The sequence below is a fragment of the Ruditapes philippinarum genome, unplaced genomic scaffold (genome assembly GCF_026571515.1).
Source record: "Ruditapes philippinarum isolate M1 unplaced genomic scaffold, ASM2657151v2 ctg7107_1_1_1_1, whole genome shotgun sequence".
Classification (NCBI taxonomy): domain Eukaryota; kingdom Metazoa; phylum Mollusca; class Bivalvia; order Venerida; family Veneridae; genus Ruditapes; species Ruditapes philippinarum.
This window is the reverse complement of record NW_026861076.1, coordinates 1-22,476: the sequence shown is the minus strand read 5'-3', so window position 1 is coordinate 22,476 and position 22,476 is coordinate 1. Positions and strand designations below refer to the sequence as shown.

Here is a 22,476-nt window from a genome sequence, read left to right as displayed (position 1 = left end):
GCTTGGAAAATTTTTTATCACTATGTTAAACAAGTGACTTTTTTTATATAGTTAAAGTTGGGCAATTTATATTGTGTCACTTAAAACTTGTTTGTTTTCAGAGCAATAATGTTAAAATATGAACATTTTGAAGTGTCATTTCGATTCCTTTCAACTATATAATGTTTTTGAGGGTGAATTTTGAAATATTAGCAAGACGGCAGTTTTTCTGCGATCTTCTGGAGGTCAGCTGCTTTAAAATATCTTCTTTTTAAGGGAGACACAGGCAAAATTTTCTTTTCTCCGTTTTTTACTTTTTCATTAATAATTCTGTAAATGTCCTCCTAGCGACCACTAAATATACACATGAAAAAAAAACTAAAATTCAGGACAAAGCCATTCCTTTCGGTTTAAATTGTGATTTATTTTTGTAATGGGCCTTAACAATAACTATGCCTGGTAGTCAGACCAAATGTATGAATCAATAAATACTGAAATTATTTCAGCATAAATAAATGTGAAATTTCATCAAGGTCAGTTCGAGAAATTTGATCGAAAAATGACAGTTTGTAAACAAAAGGTAACAGTTACCGATACTGAACTTCCGGTAACAAGGTTAAGATAAAAAAAATTCGAAATACCTTTTCAAGCTGAAATTTAACAATGAATGCAACTTTTATTGAAATCTATAAAAGATTTGGATGATACATAATTTGTATGTCTATACTGCAATAAGGACAGAGGCAAAGTGATTTTTAGCTCACCTGACCATGAAGTGGTCAAGGTGAGGTATAGTGATGGGGCTATGTCCGGCGTCCGTCGTCGTGCGTCGTACGTCGTTCGTCGTCAACAATTGGGTTGTCAACAGTCTATCAGTCACAGTTTTGATTGGATCATTGTCAAACTTTGTCAGAATGTTTGTCTCAATGAAATACAGATCGAGTTTGAAGATGGGTTATCTCGAGTCAAAAGCTAGGTTACAGGAGCTAAAAATAGAAAAAAAGCTTGTTAACACTCTAGTGGCTGCAGTTTTGATCCAAATATTCTAGAAATTTGTAAGGAAGGTTGTTTTGATTTTTAGGTCAAGATTGAAGATGGGTCATCTCCGGTCAAAAACTAGGTCACATGAGCTAAAAATAGAAAAAGCTTTTTAACACACCAGTGGCTGCAGTTTTGATCCAGATATTCTTGAAATTTGTCAGGAAGGTTGTTTTGATTATTTCTAGGTCAAGTTCAAAGATAGGTCATCTCCGGTCAAAAACTAGGTCACAGGAGACAAAAATAGAAATAGCTTGTTAACACTCTAGTGGCTGCAGTTTTTATCAAGATATTCTGGAAATTTCTCAGGAAGGTTGTTTTGATGATTTCTAGGTCAGGTTGGAAGATGGGTCATCTCCGGTCAAAAACTAGGTCACAGGAGCTAAAAATAGAAAAAGTTTGTTAACACTCTAGTGGCTGCAGTTTTTGTTCAAATATTCTTGAAATTTGTCAGGAAGGTTGTTTTGATGATTTCTAGGTCAGGTTCGAAGATGGGTCATATCCGGTCAAAACCTAGGTCACAGGAGCTAAAAATAGAAAAAGCTTGTTAACACTCTAGTGGCTGCAGTTTTGATAGAAATATTCTGGAAATTTGTCATAAAGGTTGTTTTGATGATTTCTAGGTCAAGTTCGAAGATGGATTATCTCCGGTCAAAAACTAGGTCACAGGTGCTTCAAATAGAAAAAGCTTGTTAACACTCTAGTGGCTGCAGTTTTGATTCAAATTTTCTGGAAATTGGTCAGGAAGGTTGTTTTGATGATTCCTAAGTCAAGATTGAAGATGGATCATCTCCGGTCAAAAACTAGGTCAAAGAAGCTAAAAATAGAAAAATCTTTTTAACACTCTAGTGGCTGCAGTTGTGGTCCAAATATCATCGAAATTTGTCAGGAAGGTTGTTTTGATGATTTCTAGGTCGCGTTTGAATATGGGTCGTCTCCAGTCAAAAATTAGGTCACATTGCCCAAATAAGGAAAACCTTTTTAACACAATAGAGGTCACATTTTTGACTCAATTGTTATCAAATTTGTCCAGGATGCTTGTCTAAGACATTGCTTGGATGCGGTTGATGGGTCAGGGGAGCGATTCAGCGCCATCATGGCCCTCTTGTTTGGAATACCAACGCTGGTTTTAGCTTTGCGTATGCAAATGAGTACCAGACTATTTTGGTATGCAAATTAGATGGTTCGAAATTACAATAGAAAATAAATATGTCAAAATGTTTTATAATTAGAACAAACACACATTTCAAATCAATAAATATTACATAACAATTAATCTATTACTCAACATTGCCTCAGAAAACATCTATATCAATGTGACCGATTTGAGATTATGAATAGAACTAAACCGGAGGTATGACAAAATGGCAACCATGCACAAAAAATTAAAGAAATTTTATAACATAAACTCATATTTCATAACAAAGAAGTGAAGATGAATACAATTATTGGTGTTCTTAGTTAAAACAGGTATTTTGCTAACAATTTGTGAAGTATTAAGGCATGACAATAGGTATTTATGTAAATTTCACCTTTCGTGTTACGCTTTCTTAAATTATTCATGTACTCATGTGATATTGACCTCAATAAATGAAAGTGAAAATGGAATAATAATTATGATAATTATCCATGGTGTAGTAATACTTGAATTACCTTTATCATTTTCTTAGCAAGGCAAGAAGTTTATTTAATTTAAAAATTACCTAACCTCACGGTATATTTTCAATAGGCTGGCAATAACATTTTTTTTGGGAAGCTATGGATACGTAGCGGGAGCAAAAACAAATAACAACATTTATGTTAGGTCTAACTTTATTCAATTCAGAGTGAATGGTTTTTTATTCAAATACTAAGAGGATATTTTTCATTTGAGTGAAATATTGAATATGATTTTCACGAAACATGATAAAATGCCACATTTTCACGAGCCGAAAAAACAACCCTCATATTTAATTTCATCATCAAAGAAAAATGGTTACCAACCCCCTTGCTTGTTACGCAACTGCAATTGTACAGCTCGCAGTAATATAATTATTATACATGCAATATTTAGCGCTACATTGTGACGTCACGTAAACAACACTTTAAACGTCTGTACAGCGTTAATGACTTAATTAAAGATATTGGTGTTATGATTTATTTTCTTAGTTAGACCATTTTCTATCATTCTAGATAGTTTTCAAAACAAAATTCAACAAAAAGTTGTTTTGTATTCAGGCCTTTTTTCTCTATTTTTGGGAAAACGCCACATGACAAATTTAGGAGATTTTAAAAAATATGACATATATTTGACTGATATAGCATCATATTTCATGGGTAAAATTAAATAATATTTCTTTTTTTTTGACAGGGATGGATTCCTGCAGGCCACTTTTAAATAGTCTAGATGATCAACAAAGACCAGTATTAAAAGGTGATTTTCTTTATTCTTGTATATTGACGATACAGAAAAACATCAATGATATATCGATATTGTCTCTATTGATGACAGTTCTAGTTATGTGGCCTTGAAAAGGCGACATATAGGGATTACCTTTGCTGGCGGTGTTGGCGTCTGTATCAGCGGCGTCCCTGAAGGCTTGTCCGGAGCATAACTCAGTCACTGTAAGTATGATTGGCGCCAAACTTGGTATTCATGCCTCTTTAAATAATGAATAACTCAAAGTGCAGTACACAAGAATCATTACTCTGCACTTTTTAATTTTTGAGTTATTGCCCTTTGTTAATTTTCATACTTTTTTTTCATAAACTATAAAAGCTATCGACTTGAAACTTCATCGGATGATAGATCTCATTACGCACTTAGCAATAGTTCCAGTTATATAATAGTCTTGTCCAGAGCATAACTTGGTCACTATAAGTTTGATTGACTCCAAATTTGGTATGTAAGCTTTTTCATTGACCTGGAGTGCAGGTTGGAGCCATTTATTGTGCAAGGAGACAAAGACTTTATTTGTTACAACTGTTTAAAGCAGCATGCTTCCAGATAAGAAAATAATTCAATAAATTCAAAAAAATGTTCTAAGATTTTATGAAAAGTATAAAGATGCAAGAGGCAAGTAAAAATTTACATGTTATAAACAATTATTGATAAATTTTTCATTGTGTAGTCATCGAATTAAGCATTGGTCCGGTGGCCCATGGTCCGTGTAAATTAGTTCCCGCCAGTGTAAATTTAAGAAAAATTTAGATAAATATATAGTAGAAAAAATTTAAAACTGGAATTCGGGCCAGTAAATTCAAAATCTTAAATTCATTGACTGATTGTGTCTAACTATATTTTTATTGCGTAACTAACCCAGTAAGGGCGATTTTTGCATACATTTACATACATTTACCTCTTTTTGCAATAAAAGTGGGATGTAACAGTTATTGATAATGTTTAAATTGCTTCCTTTTGATTACTTTACAATGTTACACTTTTAATTACATTTTCAAGTTTTTCATGAAAATAAGCATTAATCCCGAGGCTTTAATATGTAAAATAAATGACACATTTCAAGTTCACTTTAAATTAATATATACAAAACATAAATTATCAGCAATATGATCATTAGTGATATCACAATAATTGAGTAGAATCAATTTATTCCATTTTCTAAACAAACTAGTTTGCACAACCCTTTCAATTATTATTGTCCAACAATTTATGAAAGAAAGATTGTGACAAATCACATTTTTTATTTTTTTTACCTATTGTTTGCTGTAGAAAAAGTAAGAAAGTTGAGCGTTTCCCGCCCTCAGCGGTGGCTCTCATTAATTCTTGGTTAAGATAAAGGGTTAGACATGTCACTTAAATTTCATGTGACCCCTAAAATGTAATACACGGGAAAAATGAACCTGGAGGTAACAGTGTTTAACATGTTTCATTCCTATAAATGGATTTCTTTTTTTATTTAGTTAAAAGAGGCATTATGAGCATACAAGACTTGAATCAATAAATGAGGTTTATATGAAGGCCTATTGTGAAAATGACTGTTGTAGTAACTACTCAGTAGATGGGATTTTAAAGGAGAGAGAATTTTACTGGTCATTGGATGTAGAAAAGCAGAGATATTTCATTTATGCTCAGCTGAGAAACAGTGTTTCTTACCAGTTTGCTGTTTGTGGAAAGAACATGTGTGACGTTGGATGGAGACAGTTATATGGATTAAAAAGAAGAAGGTATTGATTTGTAATTTAAGGACAAATATTGTGGTAAAGATGTTCAGTGCCAGTCATGAAATTTAGGCTATGTGAATTGTGACCTTGACCACTATTTAGTGTCGTATTAATGCGGTGGCATAGCATTTTTAGCTCGACTATTCACAGAATAATTGAGCTAATGCAGTCACCCATTTGTTGGCGTCCATGTGGTAAAGAGTTTGCGTGAAAGCTAGTATCTCTATAACTACAAAAGGGAATGGATTGAAACTTCACGCACTATTGTTCACTGTGATTATCTAAGTCCCATAACTCTGAACTACAATTACAATCTTCCGACTTTTGTAAAGTACATCTTGGTAAAAAAGTAAAATGGTTGTTGTGTACAAACAATATAAAATAGAAAAGTAAATAATGTGTCTCTGTATTGTACAAATCATTGAAAAACAGTTTCAGTTATTACAATACGTTATTCGCACAAGAACATGTTTCATAGTAATTACAATAATATTGCAGATATTGTTGATAATTACGATACATTACAGTAAACGCGCATCAGATAATTATAACGTGTACAACACCCTAACCTTGTATGGCCCTCCTGTGTTTGGTGATGTACCCGACCTTCTCTCTTATCTGCCATGTTTGAAAAAAGCAATGCAAATATAACTAATACTGTGAAAATGCATGTACAAACATTTTGCCGAGATACCAATTTCTTTAACGTTGCTTTTAAAATATATAACGTTTTTGGTATATCATATCATGACAAAAACTGATCATTCGTTGAAAAGAAAGAATTCAAGGAGTGCGAAGATGGGAGTAATTTAACTTATTAATAATCAAATAGTTCACTGTTTTGTAACAATATGCCCAATAAATGTAATCAGACAAATAAAAATATGTAGCTTTAAAAGTTATATTGATTACATAAAAACATAATATTTTTTTTATTAAACAAGTGTAAACGAATAAAATGTCATGAATTTTGATAGCATCTGACTTGTAATCTAGGGGTCGCGGGCTCGATCATCGGAAGAGGCTGAATTTCGTCTTGACAATTTAGTCTACTATTCTTATTTCTGTCACTGCTGGCTCAGAAATCACGTTGCATTTATAGTTGTTGGCTTGTCAAGAAATTTGTAATTACAGGTAAGTTATCTAGGAAAGACTGGATATGAACTAAACGTGTTAAATTGGTGAAATACCAGAATAACATATCATAACCAATAAAACATTAAAGGAGGTAAGCATATGTATGACTGACTTTCTAATACTATTACAACATTTTGTATTATGTGTATATACATGGATAAAATTTGCAGAAATATGGCTTAGTTATCAAGGCGTTCAGTTGTGTATCTCTCAGCTCAAAACTCGGAGATCAAAGATCTACAGGGAGCAAGGCCAAGTTTCCTACCGATTACATTAATTTAGTTTTAACAACAGGACTCATAATCAACACCTATAATAGCCATGAGTTTTCGTCATAAACTTTTGAGCTAAACGCTGCATTGTAAGTCGTCCGTTTCGTACCTTTATCTAATCTTACCTTCAAGAGTTTGACCTTTTTTCCTGAAGACAACAAACACGACCGCTATGACAATGATGACGACCAAGAGTACACCTGCACCCAGTATTATCCAAATTATTGATTTGTCCGACGCTTGGCCGGTCGTTCTCTGTTTGTTATTGTACTTATCTTCTTCATCAACTTTATCTAAATAATATAAAGTTTTCTTTATGATTGGCATATGACACTTTTGAATTGTTTAAATGAAAATCATGACTACACATGTATAAAAAACTGGTATGACATGATAATGTTCACAAATTGGGTTTTTCACTGTGAATCAATGCGTATCAAGACTGTACATCATTCTGTCCGAAAATGGACGATCTAAATAGATTAAAGTCCAATAATATTATTGTAAAATATAAAACTAATATTTGTTTTTACATTTTTATAAACAGAGACGTGGCGGCTTTGTCAAGCGTTTATTAGGGTGGATACGTTTCAAGTTTGTTAAACGCCCGTTTGAAACTTCATCAGTATCAATATTTAATATGCAGTTTGGTAACAAGTCACATTGCTTCTTCCTTATGTTTCCATTACTTAACTCTTCAATCCATGATATATTGGAGGCGGGAACGCTGCCAGCTACACATTTAACATGTGCCCGCCCTCCTTCAGAAATACTCAATGTCGATCCAGATAAACTGAACTCTATAATTGGAGGGACTGAAATTTGATTTCATTATGATAATGCAGATTCCATTACATAGAAAATCAAATAAAATGACCATGAATGATTATCAAACACAATGAAGTATTAAAGAATGGTTTATATTTATTTCAGTGTCTGGAAATGTTTCTTTAAATGTTGTCTAAAAGATAACACTGGTGTACAAGTTGAATAAGCCATCACTTCAAGTTTAGTTCGTAGTTGCATTTCTCGCAGTAGGTTATAAAAAGCGTGCATCTTTTAATATTAAGTACAATGTAATTGAAAATAAAAGTTCTGTCAAGAAACTTACGAGGCAGAAGAATTTTGACAGTGTCTGTAAGGTCAACAGAAAACTCGTCACAATCAACCACACAAGTTACATCTTTACCATTGTCTTCTTCACTGACATTCAAGTTAACTTCAGACACGGAATTCCACGCACCATGGGGTTGACTTATATTCGTTGATGACCTCTTTGATCCTATGATACCACTGGGCGCTTTTATCTGAGCGTTGCATGCTGGGTTCGACCCATAAACAGTACAGTTTGCATACATTTGGCTAGGTGAATCGACAACAGTTTTAACTTCTAGCATTACACCAGAGGGAGGAACTAGAAGATTAAATGTAAAAGTAAATGAAACAATTTGTCTACAGCTTTTCTACAATACAAAAGATGTAATGATTATGATAAATTTAATAATATCATTATAAAGTTGATTGCGTAAGAGTCAATTCGTAATCAATCCACAAACATAAGTTCAAAAAATATAATCCCAAAAAACAAAAACATCAAAAAAAAAAAATAAATAAATAAATAGAATATAAAAAAATACAAAAAAATAATAATAACAAAATCAAAAACAAAAAATCAAACAAACAAACAAACAAACAAACCGTACACAGATAATTAACTTGTTGTTGCTGTGAACACTTTTGCATCATTTTGTACCATTTATTGTATCGACAGCACGTGATGTTTTCTTTGTTCCATTCCTTCTTGAATGTGGTCAAAGTGATTATATTAGTATTTAAAGATGTTGTCCGATTATAAAAATGATGTGCAGACGATACATTTGAACCTGAAATGCTGACATATACATTCGGATTAGGTCTTCCACCTTCTACTGTGCACGTGACAGCTTCTCCATCTCTTAGAATTTCCGGCACCAAAAAATGAAACGTTGGTGGTTCTGTAAATATTCGAGTACAAAATGTATAACTATATGGTATTTAGCAAAACGATCACAAAATCATATCAAAATATACGAAATCAAATTAATGAAATAATTTATTTGATACAAGGAGTTTAATTACAAAGGTAATTTTCTTTTCATTTCAAAATGAAGAAACATCAAATTGGTTTTAAGAAAATATATATACTTGTCATTTCGGGTATACTAAAAAGAAAAAACCGAAATCCTTTAAGATCGGCAAAAAAAAAAACCAAATTTAAAATTTTGAAGGTTCGGCTTGAACGAGTCTGTTTATGGACGGTACTGGAAAGTGCAAGTGACCGTCCTCGCCCCCACCACTAGCATCATCATGATAATGGTAAAATTAAGAAATATCCGAGGATGTGTTCATACGGCGGGTATCTAATATAATGTCGTACTGATCACTCTTCAAGGATCGACAATATAACTATATATATATATATATATATATATATATATATATATATATATATATATATATATATATATATATATATATATATATATATATATATATATATATATAATATATATATATATATATACATATAAAATATTCGCGTCGACTTTTTAAGGTCTCCACACGACACAAACAGCACTTATGTGGCAATGAAATACAAAAACATAGTCCCTTAAGTAAACGAAAACAAATAACGGAGGATTCCACCAAAATAGATGTTCATTACAAAAACTTTAATATATTTACTTGAGAATTGAAAACATATGTATTAAAAATGTTAAATGTTAAAAGTGATAATACACAAATGAAATAACATTTGATGAAAATCTAAACAGTAATGTTTCAGTGAGCAATTTTTTATCTGTTGCGAACTGCAGAAAATTAAATTAACGGATTTTTGCATTAAGATTAAATTGCTGCCATGTCCGAAATATCTTTATCTTATGGATATAGTTCCCCATCTATCTTCATTTTTTATTTGCTGGGTAAAACAATCATATCATTCCTTAACATACTTGAAGCTATAATTTCTGTCAAAATTTCAAATATTAAAGAGGTCATTATACATAGGTATATATTGAGGACAATGACTCGTACACAGTGGCAAAAACCTATATCAGACACGACTAGCGCATCGCTAATATAGGTTTGACACCTGTGGATTCGACTTAGAAAATTTAATATTTTACAATATCTTATAACAATATTTTATTTTTTAACCTGATTAAATTACATTTCATAATCAATATTATGGAATTTAAAATTTTCATACCATTATATGAATAATAATTCTCGTATTTTTAAAAAAAACACTTAAACTTTCACTTTATTATATACTTTAGAAGCAGTTGTCCGATAAGATATCAGTGGAAATTTGTAAAGTTTGTTGCATTGCAGTGATTTTACAAATGCAGAAACAATACCTTTAATTTCATCAATGTTTCTAAATATTTCAATAAAGATTATGATTAAAAATCACAACTAAAAGTACCACGACGCCTCAACCTAAAAACATATTCATATGTGACCAAAAGTATTCATTTCTATGTTTTGAGAACAATTTGTTACGCAATTATTTTTTTCATTTCTAAATTAATTTCAAATATAGTGGTGTCTCATTTACAGCAAAGAAAGGTAAAGACAAATGTTTATGAAAATACTATTATAAATGCTTTTGTTGTGAAAACATTCTTAAACAAAGCGTTTGTTGTCCTTAAGTATGTATTGTTTAATCATATTTTATTGCTATATACATGTATATACAATACAGATACAAAATTCATATGTATTTTAAACAGCAAAAGCAAACGGGTTGGGCCCAAGTTCTTACAACATTAGTATGTAAGTATGTATGCTTAATATAACATAAATGAGTATAGTATACTTACTTATAACAAACATCTGAGCAGTAACACTTAAAGGTGTCGACAATGCACCGTTCATGACTGAAAATATCACATTTTCCATGTGATGCTGGTCCCTAACCGTGTAAAATACTTTATAGGTTGTTGAAAGATATTTTTGCGCGGGAAACGATTCATTTCCTATTGTTATGGTAACATTTAGAGGATGGGAGCCACCGTGTATCTCACATGCAAGTGCAATCCTATCATTATCCTCACCAACAATGCAGCCCGTGCAATGTTCTATGTTTTGTATTCCATTTATTACAGGTACGCTGGGTGGTTCTGAAATTTGCAAAATAAATGTTAATTACAGATAATTTAATGCCTGTTTTTAAGATTATATTATTATTATTGTTATTATTATTATATACCAAACTTCTTAAGCACTTTTTGCATGCACATTGACACGTTCAAAAGTACTGTACAGTATAACCAAATAAATGATACAATATTCAAAAGAAAAACAAACAAATTAAAAACATCAATATTGCTCATGTCACAAATTCAAGTCAAATGTAGTCAAGTCTATATATCAGTAATATGTAAATAACACATGGGTTTGTGGGTAACAGTAAAAATATCATCCCGACGAAAAAACTGTTACCCGACGCGAAGAATATTTATTTTATTACCCCGAACAAAAATACTGTCATGATCTGAAATTGTCAACTAAATATAACTGTAACAAAAATAAACCAAGAGTTACAATAACTAAACTGTCCTTACCTTTTAAGTTTTAAGTGTACTTGAGGCCTACTTTAGAAGTTTTCTTTTTCTTTTATTCTTTAAAGATATACTATGCTCATATTTGAGTAAAAATATTTTAATCAAAGAAATTTATTAAAACCTATGAAAGTCTTACTGAATATGTCTAATTTAAATAAAAAATGACATATAAACTATATTTGAAGTCACGTTCTCTATTACAAGACAAGCAAAGTTCGGTCTTTTCTTTAAAAAACTGCCAGTTTTTTTAACGACACTATATATTTATATTGTGACGACCTATGTGTGTAGAGTTTTAAATATGACATATTAACTTTGTGTGTAGTCAATACATGTTTTTTTCATATTTACAAAGAGACTGTGTAGCAATTATCAAAATTTTCTGATATCAAATTTGAGCATAGTATATCTTTAAGCAAGTGATGATATCTACAAATCATAAACACACAATAAGCTAGGTTTTATTTAGAAAACAAAACACTAACCCATTTACACGGTTATGCTCTGTGAAATCTGATCTTTCTGTTTCCAGAATATTCTTAGCATGGTTTTTGACAAAATAACGATGATATCCTATGTCTGTTCACCATATCTGTAACGTTTCACTGATTAAAATTGTTAAATAATCCTTTGTTGTATGCTTAAATCGTCTACATGTTCCAGTTTGACACATTATTATTTACATTGCAATTACTTCCGTTGAAAACGGATGTTCACTTTTTGACTATTCAACAAAAAGATATTTTATACGCGAAAAGCACACCAGGGTGCAAACAACTATATTTCATAAGTGTCATAGTTACTCCAGAAAAGAAATTGATGTCCTATCGGGGTTTAACGTCGAAAATAAGAATGAATCCAGAAAAAAATGGCGGCCATTTTATTTCATTTTATTTAGAAAATAGACCACGTGACCAGATTTTATATTGTTAAAAAAATAATGTTATCTATGTAACAGGTCAAAATTCTTAGGCACGTGGTACACTTGCATTAACAGTAAGAATAACTCCCAGAGGCCTATGGGAAATTAGCATTACGAAAAAAGTGAGGGGTAATAATATTTAATAACAACAAACATATGTTTACCTTACTTAATTGAATTATACTTCTAACAGTGTCACAATATCATCAGCAGGATAATTAAAACACTAATGAATATAAAAACCACGTCAATGAAAAATGTCCGAACATTTATTTAAATGAAAGGAAGACAGCCATGAACGGGAAATTATACACAGAAAAATCAGACGAAAAGTGCTAATTTTGTGTTTGTTATTTTTTTGTTATGTTTTTTTTTAAGTGGTCACACTTATGGAATGCATAAATATAAGTTATCGTTTTGCCTACTCGTTTTATGTGTTTTAATATCAATTGTATTTATGCATTAGTTTTCTAATGATTCAACAAAATTAAAAAGTTTTAGAAACAAAAACCAACCTGGTAATTCTACGCTTATAATATTTGTGTACTGTAACCTTTCATCGCAATAAACACCATATCCTCCATTCATAGAAGCACTGAACATGTATATTGTCAGCACATTTTTGTTATTTTGCTCTTGTGTCTGTTCATAAGTACCTTTACCAAATGTTAACGCCTTTGCACTCGTGTTGTCAGAGCGTACCCAGTATGGTTTGATATTGTTTGTTACGTAAATTGACGGAATATATTCAATTTCTACGGTCCCATGTTTTACCACCTTCTCAGATTTGAGCTTCACTCGTCCACAATGTGTGCCTATAGCTCGTAATACAATAAACTAGATATTAACTGGTGTTAAATGAAAAACAATGTTAGTCCTCGACGTTATTAGAATATGCAAATAAGACATTCACTATTTTACTGTCATTGAAATGATTATACACGAAAAATACATATAATGATAAAAGCGAAAACTAATTCATTTGACCCTTAAAGGTGCTCCACTGAGATAGAAAACAAGAGGACCATGATTGCCCTTATTTCGCTCACCTGAAGATAAATACATTCAATGACAAGGAACAAGTAATATTGTAAAACCAAAACGAAAGCAGATATAAAATCTAAATTTTAAACTGGTATCACAAAATTAATATTTGTATCTGAAATTCTGCACGTTTAAAACACTACTAGTTGCTATAAATAATTGTTTAAGGAAAACAATAGTTACTAAAAAGCCACTACTTGCCATTTGGAGTGTGTGCGGTTGCTATGTGAGTCAATGGTTACTATGAGAGGTCACTGAGTGGTGAAGGTCTATAAGATGTTTGATGCCAAAAATCAAGGTTTTAGCCTCCAGGGTGTTAAAGAAGAAGACTTTTTACTGTTGAACAAATCTATGTTCCCCCTGGACTGGCCAAGTTTGACTTCAGGGCTATGTTTTGAATTATTTTTTGAGGTCTATGCTAAATATCTATGATAAAGCTCTTGACGTCTTTGAACAGAAGCCTTTTGAAATAGTCACTTTATTATGAAAACTCGTGAAAACCTGTGGCGAGGCCAATTTTGACATTATTGCTATAATGTAAATAAACTTGATAGAGGTTTCTAGATAAAAGTGTCATGTTGAAAAAAAAGCTTTAAGCTTCAAGATGAAGTTTTTTAAGATTTTTACTATACATGTATAAGGAAAAGCCATGACACCTGAGACGGGGCCACTTTTTACCAAAGGGCTATTATTCAAACACACTTGGTAAAGGTTTACTAGATAATATGTCATGAAAAAACTTAGTTTTAGCTTTCACGGTCTTAGAAAAGACGACTTTTAACGTTTTTGCTATAAACTTATTTAGAAAATCTATGTTCCCCGGGCGCAGGGCCAATTTGATAAAAGGGCTATTATTTGAACAATTTTTGTTGAAGTCCGACATACTTTCCTGCATATTAAATATATGTGGCATAGCCCTTGCAGTTTTCAATAAAATAGTTTTTGAAGTATTTTCTATATGAGAAAAAGCCATGACCCTCTAGGGTGGAAGGTTTATGATTTAAGCACCTTAGTAGTGGTCTACTAGATAATGTTTCATGTAGTTTCAGAGGAGATTTATTTATAGATTTTATTTTATACATATAAAGAAAATCTCTGTTTCCCCTGGGCGAGGCCAATTTTGACCGAATGGCTATAATTCTTTTTATAGAGGTCCACAAGACAATGTTTCGTACTGAATATCTAAAGACTCTATAGAATAATATAAGATTTTTTAATTTTTTGTTTCAACAACATACATATTAGGAAAGAGGGCTTCTTTGAACGCACTTTGTAGTCGCACACTAGACGATGTTTCATGCTAAATATCTCAGGTCTAGCCCTTTGAATTTTTGAAAAGAATATTTTTAAAGTTATTTTTTTGGCTGTCATATTAGAACAGGACAAAACTTGCATCGTCTCATAACAAATGTTTGATTTCTAAACTTTGATGTGATTAAAGAGAGAGAGAGAGAGAGAGAGAGAGAGAGAGAGAGAGAGAGAGAGAAAGAGAGAGAGAGAGGGAGAGGGGGAGGGAGGGAGAGAGAGAGAGAGAGAGAGAGAGAGAGAGAGAGAGAGAGAGAGAGAGAGAGAGAGAGAGAGAGGATGTACTTTTGGCAGTCGCAATTTACTTTTTAGAGCAAACATCTTCAGCATTGAGCAGATTTTATCGAAAATGTTTCGTAAAGAGATAACCAGTCTGTTGTTATTATTAAATCGTTAAGTTTCGCAAAATCAGCGCGGTTGTAATACCATACAAGTGTTTTGTAAGGTACAGATTGGGGTAATTTAAATTTGATATCAATATAAGTGCTAAAATGATCACTGATATTCCGCGATGTCTTAAAAATACCCGAATGTAGAATTAAATTCTGGTCTGAGATAGCAATTGGATCAATAAGAGTTGACGAGTTGTCTGCGACTTGTGTCGGTTCCGTAATAACATTATAATATTATTTAGAATTAATATTCCTAATGTTAAACAGGTCTTCATTAATGTCACCTACAAATAGAACTCTACTTGATTTATTCTAGACATATATTCAATCTTACCCAAAAGTCTACATTTGTATTCGATGGACGATGAATATTAGCTATGAACTGTCTTTTATTTCAATCCAAAGTGATTCGGGTAAGGTATATTCAAAATCAATTAGCCTTTTAGACACGAACTTCTCATTAACATAAACCAAAAGTCTACCAGAGTGACACGTGTTGTGTTTACGGTATATTTTGCTGAAGTTAGTTAGTTTCAAGCTGTCAATATTGATTGAGTTGTCCAAATGTGTTTCCGTAAAACAGATACCAGTTATCTGTAATATATTCAATTTATTCCGGATACTTTTTATATTCTGATGAAAAACTGATAAAGATCCGTCATTGATATCATTTGGCCCTGAATTTAATTCAATATTCACCTGATAAAATTATAAGATTTGATAAAAGAACTGAAAAATGTAAGTTCAATGACTGAGATAAACTATTCGATGCTTCGAAGAAGTTAACAAGTTCATTTGTCAATTGATTATCGACATATAAAAAACCCAAATGCCCCAAAATGAAGATTGACAATATTCGAATAGATAAACCAGGTAGCACGTCGTATTAATACCACATACTGCATTTAAAAGATAAAAACTTTCATTAGCGCTTTATACGGATAGCTACAATATGTAACTTCTGAGTGCTGTTATTGCCGCGCGGTAAGCACTTAAAACATTTTCAACCTAAACAGACACAGACTTAGTACTCGTAAAATTGTACCGACGACGGCGACAGACAGGTAATCAAAAATTAGCAACATCACCTAGAAGACTGGATTTGAATAGAAAAAGAGAAGAATAGGAAACATATTATAAGATAGTACCTTATCAGCAATATGGAATATAAACAGAGATATTTTGATTTGTAAAAAATAGAGAAAAATATACTTGTTTAGAAATAAGACATATTCATATAAGTACATGTACATATTATTAATTTCCAACGTAAACTTGAGACAAACTTCGGAACTTTCACAATACACAAATTCATTAGATATATGAAGCTTAAAATAATTTATTCATAACATCTAACCGATAATGCAAATACCCCAAGTAGATGTTGTCAACCAATATACAAAAATCATGTTATTGAGAAAAAAAACATCATCAACAACAAAAAGACCTCAACAAAAATGATAAACGTTCGGATAATGCTTAATTAAAAAATAGAATGCAACATTAACCTGAGACAAACATTTGGATATTGCATACTTAAAAAATAGAGAGATACTAGTATTTAAATGCACTATATAACCCATAACGCTACCGTTTAAAATATTGTGATTGTATCAAATGTAAATGTTTATCTTAAATTTATCAAGAAATCGAAAAGTTTTCTAAATAGTAAGATTTAAAAAAAAACAATAATAATATTAATAATAAAAATTATATAATTATATTAATTATAACTATATTTTTTAAAATATAAACTACAGACATGTATATGACTCATTATTTATTCCGTTAAATTATAGTTTTATTTCTTTTCAGTCATTTTTTTTAAATTTCTGTTGAATTTGACGACTGTATTTTTTTTTACTGTAATCGTTACTAATATTTATAAAGAAAATATAAATATAAAGATATTTTCCTATATATACATTCCTACGCGAGCAGATTCCCACATTTGTACATGTATATAGTAAGTTTACATGAATTCATGTGTATATACACATATATGCTTACTCAAATGGAAATGAACTTCATGTAAAAAAGGAAATACTTCAATGTCGCTTTTTGTTGCATTATCGGACAATTTATGAATGTGCATAATCAAAAAGAAAACAAATGAAAAAGAAATGAACAAAAAGAAAGAATAAAAATATCAAAATACCCACAGACACAACAATAATTTTTATGACAATGTAAAAAAAAGTTGTTCGTGCTCGGCCACGCTACTATTAGCTCAGGTAAAATGATTTAAGAAATCATAAACATGCAATCATATAGGCAATATCAAATACATCCCGCGCCGTTTGCGTGATGCTTCAAAATAAAACAGCAGTACATTTTGCAGTTTTTCAATAGTATACATATATAAAAGTCCGAAAAATAATCACTCACAAGCATTATTTACGATAAAATTACATGAAAATTTTAGACTCGGTTTGACTGAGTCTGTTCATGAGGAATAATAAAAAAAATAACATCTCTAACGCCCCCTGACACTGGTTAAAAAAACACACAATAAAACAACACAAAAAACTAAAACAAAAACGGAAGCGAAGAACGGAAAAAACAATGTATGTAAAAAATAACTGGTCACTCAAAATTCTGTTACAAATATGTATTTAAAGTACAGCATATCAGAAAATGCTTCAATAAATTAAACCTCAAACTTACCTATTCTAGATTCTATCGGTGTCGATAATATGACCAAAAATAATACGCACAGAGAACTGACAATCGTTGACATTCTGAAAACACTTAGAGTCCTTTAGAATCATTTATAGTAATAAAATATAGAATATGAAGAAAAGGAAGAAAAATTTATTCCTTAACATTTTCCTCATGTTATAATTCATCCGGAGCTTTAAATAAAGTGAGTGAGTAGTTTCACGAGTTCTTTCTAATCGTTTTAAGTGTTACAATGATGTGACATCCGGTAAACGATATAGACTTCACCGGATAATTATTATCACATCCTTTTTAGTCAAAAACACATATAAAATTACCACATGTATTTTAATAAATAAGTTTATATCATACTATACATGCATACACACATACTATATTGTCATTTAAATATCATGTTAATTGCTGAATAAGAGCATTCGGAACTGCCTCGGTTATTATCTTTAATAACCTCGGAAACAATACGGATTGAAAGTAGTTCTACCACGTGGTTTCAGATGTAAACAGAAACAGAGATAATGTAAAACGAATGTGTATATTGACATCTAATGTCTGTTCCGGTACTCTTTTGCTTGAATTAAGTCTGACTTTAAATATGCCCACTGATGTTCAATTTTAAACAAATCCGACTAAATGTCGACAGGTTGGTTTTTTGTACTTTCGGTTTTACAACCATAATAATAAATATATAAATAATGTATTGTTTGCTTTAGTACCTATGAAGTCACTTATTTTAGGTGGACTTCATATATTGGAAATAAACTTGTCAACAACTCCCAGCATTAATTAACTATTTGTTTACATGTTTTACTTCTTAGCTTAGGTTAGACCGAAATACCGCATCCGTTCTGTGCTTTTATACTAATGTGTTCGAGGTCCTTATCCGAAGACTGACGGATAGGGCCGAGGAGTTGCGACTGGAATAAGAGCAGCCACACTAAAATATACATTATAATACAAAAATGGTTATCGCGAAATAAAGTACGACAGTTTTAAAGCAATCAAGAAATTTATCGATGTAACAAGTTAAATACAATGCTAAATATTATATTACAAATGTCTTCACAAACTTCACATTGTTTTACTTAAATTAATTTAAATCTATTAATGTATTATTTTTTGGGCACTAAATGGCTTAACTGTACATTGCATGACTATAACGTTATCAGTACGGACTAACTAGTTCTTGAAATAGTTGAAATAGGATATGTATACTTTTGAAATCCTTGGGTCTTTGAAGAAGGCAATTTAAAATAAATTGATTCTTATATAATGTCGGCAGCGGATTAATCCAGGAAACTACCAGTTATTTTTTTTGCTTCGTTGGGATATCGTTACTGTACCAAATTATTTTCAATTCAATTAGAACCATCAAGTGAAAAATCAGGTAAAATGTAAAGCACCGTTACCTGGGATCTCTTTTGTTTAAGTCACATTAGAAAGATTGAACAAAAGCGATTGATTTAAGTAGAAAAGTTGGCATCGAACAGAGGATCCATAGATTTGAAATCAGATTATGCTTGCTACGAATCACTACGCACGCTATGTTACATATTTAGTGAAAAAGGAAGACATATTTACGGAGCGTGCTTTTTCCTCCTCAGCCATCATATACAATTTCCATATACTAAAGTATGTGCATGAAAGTGGGCATGTAAAACTGTATGCCAGTCTGATTTCGCATTTGCATATTTTATCAAAATAGAGAAAATCGGAATCCCTAAAGAACGCCCAAATGGCAATATTGTATATGTGGCAGGCTCGGTTTGATTAAGAATTTTCATGCACCCTTGTACAAAACTCAGTAGAATTCAACGCTTAAACATTAAAATCTTGAAACTTTGCGTTAAAAACAGCCACAGATGTGTTCATACGGCGGTTATCATGTAACCGTCAATGCGACACTTTCTTGCCATTCCATGAAAAACTGCGTTTTTGGAAAGCGTGTACTTAAACGAGAGTAGACAATTTGAATTTTGAAAGGTGATCAGAAACCTGCATATCACTGTGTCTAATTATCTATATCAAGATGATTCGACGAGTATTGATATAATTATTTGAACTATATTTCGTCATTTTTTTTAGGATTTTTTGTAAAGTTTAAATTCCCAACGTTATTCCATATGGTATTAAAATTTAACAAGTATAGAAAGACCTCACTTTCCTATCAGGCATAAGCATGCACATGAAGGGAATAATACTCAAATCCCAAGAGTAAGATTTCTTTAAAAACAGGAACATACAATGGAAGTATTCAAATCAATGAAAGTTTAGTCTTTGTAAGTAAGTTTTTTCTTGAGTTCAATATTTCATTAATCAATTGATCTAGCCATTTGTAATCAGTCTCGTTCATCGAATGTATCTTTGCATAACTGACTCTTAACTATCAGTTTTAATTTTTCATTTTCTATTAAACTGACAAGGTTTGGGTGGAAGTGATGCTAGCTATAGCTGAAAACCTTAATCTACTGATAGTGAATACTTTTCCATTTATATCAATGTTTATTATATAAAATAATTATATTTTCCTCTTGTTTAATAATGTTTTCCTTATTCTGATACTTATGCCAGAAATACATGTGAGGGAAAAAACGAGAACAACGAGGAAAACGTCGCGTATCAGGAAGTCTAAAACATCACCATTGCCTTTATTAGATTCATAATGTATTTACATATAATGTTGATGTATTGACATATAATGTGAACATTACTTCCCATTTGTTTTAAATATAAATATTTTTTATACTACATGCTTGCAATGAAGAATAACATCAGTTTCTCCTTCGGATTTTTTTCAATCATTTTAGTGACACGTGTTATCACTGGGACAGGTAAGTAAATCGCATCCTTTATTAATTTCACATTATTAAAGGGCAATGGCTTCTTTACTTGATGATCTTAACGGTTATGATAATGATAAAAATGATGATATCAGTGGTGAAAACAGTGATGATGATGATGATGAGAATGATAATCATCATACTGATGATATGATGGTTATTGTTAAGATGATGCTTATAGTAGGGATAATTTGACAATGACAACATCGATCATAACTATGATGTTGATTATAATCTATACAACTATGACAATTGTGATCTTGTAATCACAATTATAGTGCTAACGACGATCACGAGAACTATGTCGACGATTATGATAATTTAAGATGTACCAGTAACGATGATGAGGATAATACAATGTAAATAAGAATTTTAAACTGTTCCGTAACCACATGTATTCGTCAATTGTTTATTTAATTTGAAAAAAGAAATAAAAAAAGTTATAAGAAAGTAAAGAAACTGAGTACATATAACAATGTTTTAATACAGGTATTGTATGTAATTGGTTTCTACATACTACTCTATAAAAAGCGTCATTTTTTTAAAGACGACTTTTCGTCGAAAGCTAAAGAAAAGCGTGTGTTTCCATTGAACTGATTATAGTCTATAAAAGAACCATATTATTTTTAGGTTTGGTTAAAGACTGCCCTAGTACATCGATAAATGAGTACATCGGACATCAGCAGACGACAAAGAATGGGACACCATGCATAAGATGGGATTCTTCCCCCGATAGCAATATTTACACAAATAAGGATTTCCGTGACGCTACTGTATCAGATGCAGGCAACTTTTGTCGTAAAGTTGGAAAGGACTTTCTCTGGTGTTGGACGTCAAACAATGACGATTGGGACACATGTGGAATTGAACAATGTGGTAAATAAATAATTTACGATCAATTACATCATAAATAACATCCATTTCAATAACCGATTACAAAACGCATGATAATGCTGAATCGTTTCCATACGTTTTATAATCGGTTATTGATATTGATGTAATAAGTAATATGCATGAAATTGTATATGAATCTATGTTGATAAAATATTTGTTTTACGGCCTTTAAAATTTAAAATCTAAAAAAAATCCTAACCTTAATTTCGTTTACCTTATAAAAGCTAAATATTTAATACTCCTAATTTGATTTTCTATGGAATAAATCAGCTTAACAATTTATAATTTATATATAATGGCTTTAGAGTTTAATGGTCCATTGCGAATGAAAATATTTTTATCTTTCAAATTAAAAATTAAAGTTGCAGTTACCAAAAACTATCGCAATGGCCATATAACAGACTCGTTATTTTCGTCTTTTTTATTTATTTATTTATTTTTTTTCGGGGGGGGGGGGAGTTCAGTCATAGTGATTTAGTTTTTGTTTGGAAATTGTAATACCATTTTGTTTACATTTTGATACCTCTAAAAAGACAAATTGTTTCGCATTAAACACTTATTCAGGCGATAAGCATACCGCGTGTTCTGAATAAATTATTACAAACATTATCAAGCACAAGTTTGTTTTTACAGAAAGAAAAAAACTATTCAATTCTTAGGTTTAATGAGCCATTAATTGTCTTTAAAATCTATTGATGAGCTTAAAGTAAATAAGACGCGAATCACTCACGTAAATGTGCAGACCATTGTCTTTCTTTATTCTAACCTAAAATGTACGACACAAAATCGGCATGAAAGTGCCAGTTAAACTATGACATTATAGTTTTGGTATGTAAGTGATAAGATATCCTACGAATTATTTCGATTCTCCAACACTTATTTTTTTATCATTTCCACAATGTATGTCCTGAGTAAAACGTATTTATTTATGAATTCATTCTCTTCATTATTTTTGCTATTTAATTTAGAAGTTTACAGCTGAATACTATGTATTGTACTGCACTATACAGTACTGCACTATTCTGTCCTGTTCTGTACTGTACATTACTGTACTGTACTGTAGTCCAAGATATAAGTCGTGTACGCTTATAATAGTTAATGTTGCTCAAGAGTTAATGTAAAAAATAATATCCTTCTTAAAACCTTGGCAAAATGAAAATAGAAATTACAAAAAAATGTCTAATATCTTCCTTTAAAATTTGC

General features: G+C 31.2%; 2 protein-coding genes across 3 annotated transcripts; one reads left to right on the top strand and one right to left on the bottom strand.

Moving 5' to 3' along the window:
* Positions 1-1,889: 1,889 nt before the first annotated feature.
* On the bottom strand, positions 1,890-17,788 carry LOC132714427 (uncharacterized). 2 transcript variants are annotated; one of them, XM_060697315.1, is made up of 7 exons: positions 17,528-17,788; positions 12,635-12,940; positions 10,454-10,753; positions 8,291-8,581; positions 7,699-8,001; positions 6,713-6,880; positions 1,890-5,796 (listed from the first exon to the last, which is right to left on the bottom strand). In XM_060697315.1, exons 1-7 carry the CDS (start codon positions 17,598-17,600, stop codon positions 5,690-5,692), a joined length of 1,548 nt encoding a protein of 515 aa, XP_060553298.1. In that variant the 5' UTR covers positions 17,601-17,788; the 3' UTR covers positions 1,890-5,689. The 2 variants fall into 2 exon arrangements, with proteins under 2 accessions (XP_060553298.1, XP_060553299.1); XM_060697316.1 differs by having other exon boundaries at positions 1,891-5,796; positions 12,635-12,934; positions 17,528-17,785.
* Positions 17,789-20,223: 2,435 nt separating this feature from the next.
* On the top strand, positions 20,224-21,255 carry LOC132714430 (phosphoinositide-3-kinase-interacting protein 1-like; the record flags this gene model as incomplete). Its single annotated transcript, XM_060697317.1, has 2 exons — positions 20,224-20,370; positions 21,010-21,255. Coding segments are annotated over exons 1-2 (328 nt in total), but the record flags the coding sequence as incomplete, so codon positions are not given.
* Positions 21,256-22,476: the final 1,221 nt, after the last annotated feature.

What these genes read in the sequence shown, in the direction of transcription:
- LOC132714427 (XM_060697315.1), bottom strand. Translation starts at nt 17,600, where the DNA reads ATGTCAACGATTGTCAGTTCTCTGTGCGTATTATTTTTGGTCATATTA. An exon ending in TGCTCAGATGTTTGTTATAA is followed by an intron (nt 8,582 to 10,453) that starts GTAAGTATACTA and finishes GAATATTTACAG; the next exon opens with AACCACCAACGTTTCATTTT. An exon ending in TGTCAAAATTCTTCTGCCTC is followed by an intron (nt 6,881 to 7,698) that starts GTAAGTTTCTTG and finishes TATATTATTTAG; the next exon opens with ATAAAGTTGATGAAGAAGAT.